Genomic DNA, 9,070 nt, shown 5'->3' with positions numbered 1-9,070 from the left:
ATCGTGCATGGGCTTGGAGCCATGTTTTGGGCCAGAGAATCAGGCCCAAAACCCAATTCTTTCAGTCTAAAAAGGCCTCTTCAGCTAGAGTTGGCTTTGACAAACTTTTCATCCACTTTTACTCCTTTGATTGGGTCAAGGTTTAGACCATTGGAAAGCTCTTTCTGAGCCGGTCGTTTTGACATAAGGTAGGCCCAATTCCGAGGTCTGAGTCCAAAGATATGGTCTTCGGAAGTTCTGTTGACTTTGTGCACTGTTTCTACCCGCGTGGACTTTGACTTTTCATCTTTTGACCTGGCTTTACAGAGGCTTTGTCTTCTTGAAAATTGGCCTTTAATCACAGAACTCCTTAGCAACCGACCTTTGCTCCTTTATCTCGCTAAAGTGGCACATTTTTGCACATAATGGACTTTGAAGCATGAAATGCATAAAAACATGTAATCAGTATTAACTCTTACTTATTATTTACATAATTGGTCTAAAAGTACGATTGTTAAGGGATTAAAACTACAGTTTTGGGATCTTATCACATACCAATGTGCACAACTCAACAATCCAACCACCAAGCAAACCTCCAATATGCTTTGTCCTTGTGTGCACTTACTACCTTGTGTTGATCGAGGTAGTCCTAGACATCTACTAATATCAAAGAAACAGACTCATTACTTCATCAATACATATTAAATTATACCTATAGTAATGCACAACCTCCATTGGACCAGGTTGTACAGGTGCACTTGTCATAAGCTGTAAAACCATATCAACTAAGTCAATTAGTTTCCATGTAAGACATTTAGGAACAATCAAATGACCATAGTCTATAAATTTACTTGGTTTGGTCTATAAATTTGTGAAAGCCAACGTCCATTTCTACAACTGAAGCCTATAGTGGTCTTAAAAAGTTAAAATTTAAAAGTGCATTAATTTTGAAGCCCAATTTATTATCAAATGTAGTTTGTTAGATACGAAAGCCCAAATCCTAGTTTTTGTTGATAATTGCAAAAGCTCGGCCCTTTTGGTTTCATTATTTATTTTTTAAAAGCCCAATTTATTTCTAGAACACACTACGTGTCCTTTATGTTGACACTTGACACATGTTATGATAAGCTCAATTGACTTGATTGACTTGATGAAATGTTTTCTTATTGCTTCATTTTGTGTAATTCTATGATTGAGATTGGTTAGTTCCGCATATTGGCATAATATATTGTTGATTTCAATCTGTTTCTAGCTGATTTTTCCAAATTTCTAAAGCGAAAGATACATCACTTCATCAATGATATCAACGTTAAGACAAACTTATTCACTATGAAGTCGTTTAAGATTTATTCCAGTTAAGTACTCTTAGTTATTCTTTGTTCTATTTTTTATTATTGAATTGTTGTATATATTTTATTTTTAAAATATTGCTTTTCGTATTTTTCTTTTACAGTGCCCAAATTATATTTTATTTAATCGGATATGTTAAATAGTTTTTGTTAATGATTTTTCCTTTTTTTTTTTTTTTTTTTATTTGTTCTTTAGTGGTATCTTTCCATTTGATGTTAGTCTTTGTCACTGTTCTGTTTGTGTCTTTGTTATGTGTTGCTCTCTAACTCAATTACTCGGCCGAAAATGAGGTATACTTTACGGTTTGAATTAAGTTATGGGCTAACCTTCTGATTTTCCGAAGTCGTATTTTTTTTTGCTTGGCTATATTTTTCCAGTTTTGATTTGATTTTCTGTTTCTTTTTCTTTGTTATTTTGTTGGAGGACTTGCCGCTGTATTATATCTTGGGTTGGACGCGGTGGCAGGATACATAGAGAAGATTGGGATCTCGTCAGCTTTAATTGATCGTTCCTTTGGAGATAGTTTGAAAAAAGCATTCCAAAAAGGTGAAGATGTCATGATCAAATTGGATTGGAGGGAGTTTGTACCCCACCCAGATGAGAGGGTTGAGTTTGAACTTTGGACCAATTGTAATGATGAGTGTGGCATTCGCTGTGATGAGCAGATGAGTTTCATTAAGAATTTCAAGGGTCATGCAGAGATTCTTGAGAAAGACGGCTACGCTCAGTTCACACCACACTACATAACTTGGTATTGTCCTGAGGCCTTTCTCCTCATCAAGCAATGCAAATCTTAGTGCATAAACCATGGGAGGTACTGTGCACTTGATCCAGAGCAAGATTTCGGACAGGGGTATGAAGGGAAGGACATGGTTGTTGAGAACTTAAGGCCGTTGTGTGTGCACAGAGTTGGCAATGAGAGCAACCGGTCTTGGGTCTGGTGGGATTTTGTGACAGATTTCCACATCAGGTGCTCAATGAAGGAGAAGTAACCACTATGACTTTAGGAAAGTTTCAGCTGTTAAATACTCTTATTGTTGTTGTTGTTGCGTAACTACACATTCTAACTTCTGTTCTTCTTCTTGTTTTTACAGAGTTTCTAAACCTAGCTCCCAATTCTCCTGACATGCGCATCTTCACAAATTCTACTGCTTGTTACTTGGTTAATGCAAACATCAGTGATTGTCCAAGTACGTATTGTATTATCTGTCTTCAGTCTTTTGGTTTTGCTTGGTAATAACCACTATGACTTTAGGAAAGTTTCAGCTGTTAACTACTCTTATTGTTGTTGTTGTTGCGTAACTACACATTCTAACTTCTGTTCTTCTTCTTGTTTTTACAGAGCTTCTAAACCTAGCTCCCAATTCCCCTAACATGGGCATCCTTCACTTCTTTCACAAATTCAACAAAAAGTAGCCCAGGTTAACATCCTTCACTTCTTTCATATGAAAAACTACGTACTACATATGTATATTCCATTGGCTTGGATGCATGAAGAAATTGAACCTAGGCTTAAAGGAGGTAATAATGAAACTATGGTATCCTAATAGCCTAGCTATTATGTCTGTTTTTTAATCCAAAGTGCATTTTTCCATTCTTAGATGATTATTGATGAGCCAGTTGGAAGTATTGATAAGAATGAGCTTTCTTCAAATGTTGAATATTGTTGTTGTTGTTGTTGCGTAACTACACATTCTAACTTCTGTTCTTCTTCTTGTTTTTACAGAGCTTCTAAACATAGCTCCCAATTCCCCTGACATGGGCATCTTCACAAATTCTACTAATTGTAACTTGGTTAAAGCAAACATTAGTGATTGTTCAAGTACGTATTGTATTATCCGTCTTCGATCTTCCTCGAGATATGCCTGCATTGGGAAACATAATCTGGTTGAATGGGGACTTTTTCAACACCTATATTAAAACATTTGCATCCTATTTCTGAGGAATGGATCATTGCTTGTACATAGAAAGAATTACAGCGGGTATACATTTAATATTCAACAGACCATACCACCCAACTCATATCTTGACTCTTTCCTAGGTCTTTAATGTTGTTGATCCCCTTGGAGTGACTAGAACTGTTAATTAGGTTGTGCATCTCTACCGCATTACCTCTTCATGTCTATATTCCTTGTGTGATCGTCATATCTGAGTGAAGTATTGAACCTGTGTAGATTTCATGGTGTCTCTTGAAACTTTCACGGGTCTTCTCTGGCTCACAATTTTCCTTTCCTTGGGTTAATGCATCTAGTTTATGAAAGGGAAATACTTTTTTTTTGTACTCTTAATTACCTCTGATTCCCTTTTTATCGCGATGCATATGGGTTGCTATATATTCATTCCCACGATCATTACCTCGTCAATTACTGCATATCATCTGAACTGCACTCAACTTAACTTTCCAGATATAACTTGACATAAAAGAAGAGCTCATTGAATCAGTGTTTATGCTAATGCAGGTGCTATATTGGAAAGTCTCCCAATAAGGTTTTGACAGGCATGGAGGGTGGCAAGGACAGGCTGATGGAGACTTTCCCGAGCAGCCTGATAAGTCTATGCCTTCGCCTCAGGAGGAGGTATTGACAGGTTTATTTTGTTGATTTGCATGTGCTTTTGAGGAGAAAAAAAGTGTTGCACTACTGTGAAAGATCTAAAGGACAAAAATCCAGTTTGTCTGTGCTTTATAATCCATTAGGCTCATGATGGAGCCAGTTCGTTCAAGCAGATGGGCCTTCAGGAAGCTAAGCTCCTTCAACTTCCTACTATTTGTAACTTGGTTAATGCAAACATCAGTGATTGTCCAAGTACGTATTGCATTATCTGTCTTCAGTCTTTTGGCTTTGCTTGGTAATAACCACTATGACTTTAGGAAAGTTTCAAATTGTTAACTACTCTTATTGTTGTTGTTGTTTAGCAGAAACTACATTCTAACTAACTTCTTCTTCTTGTTTTTTTACAGAGCTTCTAAACCTAGCTCCCAATTCCCTCGACATGGGCATCTTCACAAATTCTACTAATTGTAACTTGGTAAAGCAAACATTAGTGATTGTTCAAGTACGTATTGTATTATCTGTCTTCAGTCTTTTGGTTTTGCTTGGTAATAACTACTATTATTTATCAGCTTTGGAAGATATCAGATTTGCTGGAAGAGAAAAAACGTGTTGATCAAATTTATCAGGATTTGAGCTCGTTTAAAGACCAATCAATTCAGCAGGAGAAATTAGTTTCTGTGATAAAGAGTAAGTTTGAGGAGACATTGGGGCAAACACATTTATATGAGGACAAAATAGCCAAATTAGAGAAGACACTTAAGCTGAACATAGAAGATTTGGTGGGAACAAATAAAGAAATGAAAAGGCCTCAAGTAATTATTCAGCAGAGGGAAAATGCTTTATCATTGGTTGTTGCTAGAGAATCCGGGCAGAAAAAGCAAGTTGAATCACTTAGTACATATGTCTGGAGACTGTTAAAGAGTTTGAAGTCATTGGAGTTGAAAGGGAAGCTAAAGCAATAAACAACAATCAACATCATCATTGTTATTTTCCAACATCTTGAAAGTAAAGGTTGGTTCCAACATTTTATCACTACCCTCACTATTTCTTCTTATTCTTCTTTTCTTCTTCTTCTTATTTTTTTGTTCCAGTGTTTTTTTGTTCCGTTATTTTCCAATATACCCTCACTATTTCCTTTTATTCTTCTTTTATTCTTCTTTTCTTCTTCTTCTTTTTTTTTTTCAGTATTTTTTTCTTCCAATTCTTCGCCTTCTGTCTGGGTTCTTCTTCTGTATTTTCTTTTTGGTTATTTTTCTAGGAAGGATTATTCCCAACCCACCCACTTAACTTAATTAGAGTACAAAATGACAATGGTGATTTTTTTTTTTTTTTTGCCTATGTGCAGGCGTTTATGGAACTATGTTGCTGGTGGAAAAGAAAAATCATGGAATTCATTTTAAAGGTAAGTTTTATGTAGCTGTCAAATAGACATTGCAAAAAGAATGAAAGAATATCAAAAATAAATAAAATAAGCATACTGTTGTACCTGTCAATTAGTAAATCTAACTATGTTGTACCTGTCAATTAGTAAATCTAACTATTTTTTCTGTATTATTTTTCAACAGGAATAAAGTACCTTACCTCTGAAGGAGTAATTGAAGTTGTTGATTAACTAATTGAAGCTTCAAGTTTGATGATAGACGCAGGAGGCCCTTTCAAAGAGTTCTTCAAGTCTAAGAGTTTAAGGCCTTTTCAAGTTTGAAGAGTTGCGGGTTCTTAAAGTTTGAAGTCCTTGAAGTTGGTATTTAGGAAGTTTGATTGTTAGGGTCGGAATGTTTTTGTTTTATTAGGATTCATAGTTTATTAGGTCGAAGGGTTCTGTTTTAGAATCAATTTATTTGTTTTAATGTTCCGTAGTTCTATCATGAATCAAAATTGTGATTGGCATCTAATTGGTTTGTTCTTAATATATGTATCTCGAGAACATCCTGCGTCCAATGAAATTCAGAGCAAGGATCAATTTGTAATAAATCAAAATATTGTTCTGCTTTGTAATTAATTTTGTGTACCAACTTGAAAATACTGCTGACGTGGCCTTCTAAAATCGCATATAAGCATTTTCGCCCACTGTGCAATAATGGTTTTAGATGGTGGTGGAATTAAACCAATGGGCTAGCGTATAAACGTTTGGGCTTATTAAATGTTGGGCCTCCAAATTTGATATGGTACTGTTCTTTTTGAATATAAAGTTGGCTGGGCTTACTAAGCTGGCCCAATTTATAATGTTGGGATTATTGATAATGGACTGACTTTGATTGAGTTTTCTCCAAATTTGACATAATACTGTTTTTTGCGATTTGCGAATATAGTTCCCAAGACGTGACCTAATCAGTGTCGTCTGATAATGGGCTGACATGGTTTCTCCAAATTTGGCTTAGTGTTATATTCTGGCGACTCACGGCGAGCTGTTCAATGTCGTACGACACGGACATATACTAGTACAAACAAAAGCTATTCTTAAAATTTAAAACATTAGGATCAGATTGTAGAAAGATCGCCCTAGCCCAGTCCAGTTTGTTACTATTGAAAACTTTTAAAAAGTTATACATCGAAGGTGACAAGTTGTTTAAGACAGTTAAACAGTCACTTTCACATTTATATGCCTAAAGTGTATAGGGATTAGGAAGCTACAGTTTGCCATGAATTCATGTATACTACATGTCGCAGAAGTTTGTGAAATTGTTAATCGTCCTACTGACCCTATTCTAAATCTCCCTAATCAGTATCATTGGGAGATGTATCTCCCTCAATTCTTTAAAGGGGGATTGCCGAGTTGTTCTAAGAGCATTCCCCAAGCAAACAACAACTTGTTACCTCTACATAGGGGCCACATAAGACTATTTCCTCTCATAGTTATATTTTTGGTAAAAAGCTATTAGGGGTTGCCTAATGCATAAGTGATTTTAAAATTCAGATAAAATGTTTTACTTCGCCTGAATGTAAAAAAATTAAAAAAAAAAAAAAAAAAAAAAAAAAACGCCGGACGTAATGAAACATCCCCATCTGAGGAAAAAAAACGCGAGACGGAATAAAAAGTTCCGTTCGAAGTTCACAACTCAGTAACAATCGAGGTATCAAGTGCTATCTTCATTGTTACCTAGTGAAGAACTACCTCCATCGTCACCTTTATATTGGGCCTTTGTTTTTGGCTCATAAGGGTTGACAAATTGTTATTTCCCATCAAAGTCACCTGCCTATTGGGAATGCATGGGAATGCTCTAAGCATGCCAAAAAATACACTACAAAAGTTTGATTGTATGCGGAAATTAGCCAATAGCTAGAAATCAAAATCAATCACAAACACAAACGCAAACAAAAAAAAGAAAGAGTTATATTCTCACATATTCTGATGGAGGCAATGTAGGTTGTTCTCGAAGTTAGTCTCGTTCGCTTGAATTGTTTATCATCAATAAACATATGCTAATTAGGTGCATATTTCTCATGGACGAAGGACATTTTCCTTAGGTTAAGGTTAAACAAGAATTTGTGATCTGAATGCGCAAACGCTCCTAAGATGCATATATACTTATTAGGCCTAAAAATTAAGCAAAAGTCGTCTTTGTTAATAGCAAAAATCTGATGAGGTTCTAGAAGTAGATCAACACCTGAAAGATGAAACGTGATGGTTGGGAAGCGAATGAACCTATGTGGTCGATCATAGCACAGATCGAAACCGGGCAGTTCCCATGGCACCATATCAAACTTCAAAAAATAATCCTTCAATACCGCCTTTAAAGCCTTATACGCGACTAGATAAATGGAAGGAATCGGAGATCTTATATCGATAAAGAGTCAACCTTCATCATTTTTAATCTTGAAAGTATCATTAGGAATTTGAAGACGAAGTCCTGTAGCAGACATACCCAAACAATCCAAATAGTATAGTGCGTCTATTGGTCCTTCTAACAAAGGAGTGGTTTGGACTTGCAATGTGGTGGGTGGAATTTGTGCTTCAGAACCAAATGTTAAAATGGTTGTTTTTGTATATTCGAACCATGGAGGTAAGCAGTAGGAGAAGCGCTTATAGCGGCTCATAATGCTTGGAAATGTTGTAGATCCAGCCCTTAATCCAAAGACTCCAGCTACAATATTATCAGGACTATCTCGGGGATCAAATTTAATGTTCCAACCGCAAGTTCCACGACCTCCTCTCTGTCGTTAGGAAGCTCACATGGAAATCTAAATGTTTCACTTGCAAGAAAACCACTTGTTCCCGCACCACCACCTCCATAACCTTGGGTATAGAAACAACGATTGTCTTTGTTACATTGTTCTACTTAGGGTGTGTTTGTTAAATTTTAACTCATGGAAAAGGAAAGGAAATAAAATGGGTGGTCCATTATGGAATGGAATGGAAAGGAAATAATTTTAAATGGTATGTGTTTGGTAAACTGGGGAAAGGATCGGAAAGTAAAAACTGGGGAAAGGAATAATCATGTTTGTTTGCAAAAACTATGGAAATGAATAATTGTATTGTTGGGTGTGCTAGTAGTAAGTCCCTAGCTATCTATTTCCTTTCCTTTCCACAAAATTTTCAGGGGTTAGCTAAGGACACAAAACCTTTTCCATTTCCATGATTTTGTTTCCATATGGAAAAGCCCATTTCCTTTCCACGGGTAAACAAACGCCTTAAAAACTATGGAAAAGGTGGACCACTTTTATTTTCCTTTTCTTTCCATAGTGTTTCCATCATAACAAACACACTCTTAGACAAGCTTCACTGTCGCAAGGGGTGGTATGAAAAGTTCAGGATTTCTTGTAATTAAATGAACCACCTTTAACTTTAAAGCAACGCCTACAATCAGAAGATTAGATCCAAGTAATATCGCTGCCAGTGTCAAGCAACAAGTAGAAAGGGACTGGCGGTGTACCAATTTTCGCTTGGACTATGTAGTAAGTGTTGAAATCTTGAGTATTTCTAAATACTAGTGTGTGTGTGCAAAGTGGAGGAGATGAACAAAGTGTGTTTTCTCCACTTTAGTGCATAGAAGATAGTCCCACATTGGTTATCCACCATTAGCAAGTGAAGTATAAGAGACATTCCTCTACCATAAGGGCATGCCCTTAGGGTACAAATGTTTTTGTGTTAGGAGGGAGAAATCACCCAAAGCCATACACACACACACGCACCAGCACCGAGTCGGCTTGGGCTTACTATTGTGGGTAGTGGATTAACCAAAAGCCTAAAC

The 9,070-nt window shown here is 36.3% G+C and overlaps 1 protein-coding gene across 3 annotated transcripts; it reads left to right on the top strand.

The window, feature by feature from the left end:
- Positions 1-1,500: 1,500 nt before the first annotated feature.
- Positions 1,501-5,876, top strand: LOC147480106 (uncharacterized). 3 transcript variants are annotated; one of them, XM_086577670.1, is made up of 9 exons: positions 1,501-2,299; positions 2,424-2,519; positions 2,672-2,750; positions 3,056-3,151; positions 3,789-4,133; positions 4,289-4,383; positions 4,451-4,892; positions 5,227-5,283; positions 5,447-5,876. In XM_086577670.1, exons 5-7 carry the CDS (start codon positions 4,055-4,057, stop codon positions 4,841-4,843), a joined length of 567 nt encoding a protein of 188 aa, XP_086433796.1. In that variant the 5' UTR covers positions 1,501-2,299; positions 2,424-2,519; positions 2,672-2,750; positions 3,056-3,151; positions 3,789-4,054; the 3' UTR covers positions 4,844-4,892; positions 5,227-5,283; positions 5,447-5,876. The 3 variants fall into 3 exon arrangements, with proteins under 3 accessions (XP_086433796.1, XP_086433797.1, XP_086433795.1); XM_086577671.1 differs by having other exon boundaries at positions 2,424-2,562; XM_086577669.1 differs by having other exon boundaries at positions 1,501-2,519.
- Positions 5,877-9,070: the final 3,194 nt, after the last annotated feature.

The sequence above is a fragment of the Coptis chinensis genome, chromosome 8, assembly GCF_015680905.1.
Source record: "Coptis chinensis isolate HL-2020 chromosome 8, ASM1568090v1, whole genome shotgun sequence".
Lineage (NCBI taxonomy): Eukaryota > Viridiplantae > Streptophyta > Magnoliopsida > Ranunculales > Ranunculaceae > Coptis > Coptis chinensis.
This window is presented reverse-complemented; position numbering and strand designations above follow the sequence as displayed.

Excerpts from the sequence above, each read along its gene's own strand:
- LOC147480106 (XM_086577670.1), top strand. The coding sequence starts at position 4,055 with ATGGGCCTTCAGGAAGCTAAGCTCCTTCAACTTCCTACTATTTGTAAC. Across the intron at positions 4,134-4,288 it reads AAACATCAGTGATTGTCCAA|AGCTTCTAAACCTAGCTCCC; the intron begins GTACGTATTGCA and ends GTTTTTTTACAG. Across the intron at positions 4,384-4,450 it reads AAACATTAGTGATTGTTCAA|CTTTGGAAGATATCAGATTT; the intron begins GTACGTATTGTA and ends ATTATTTATCAG.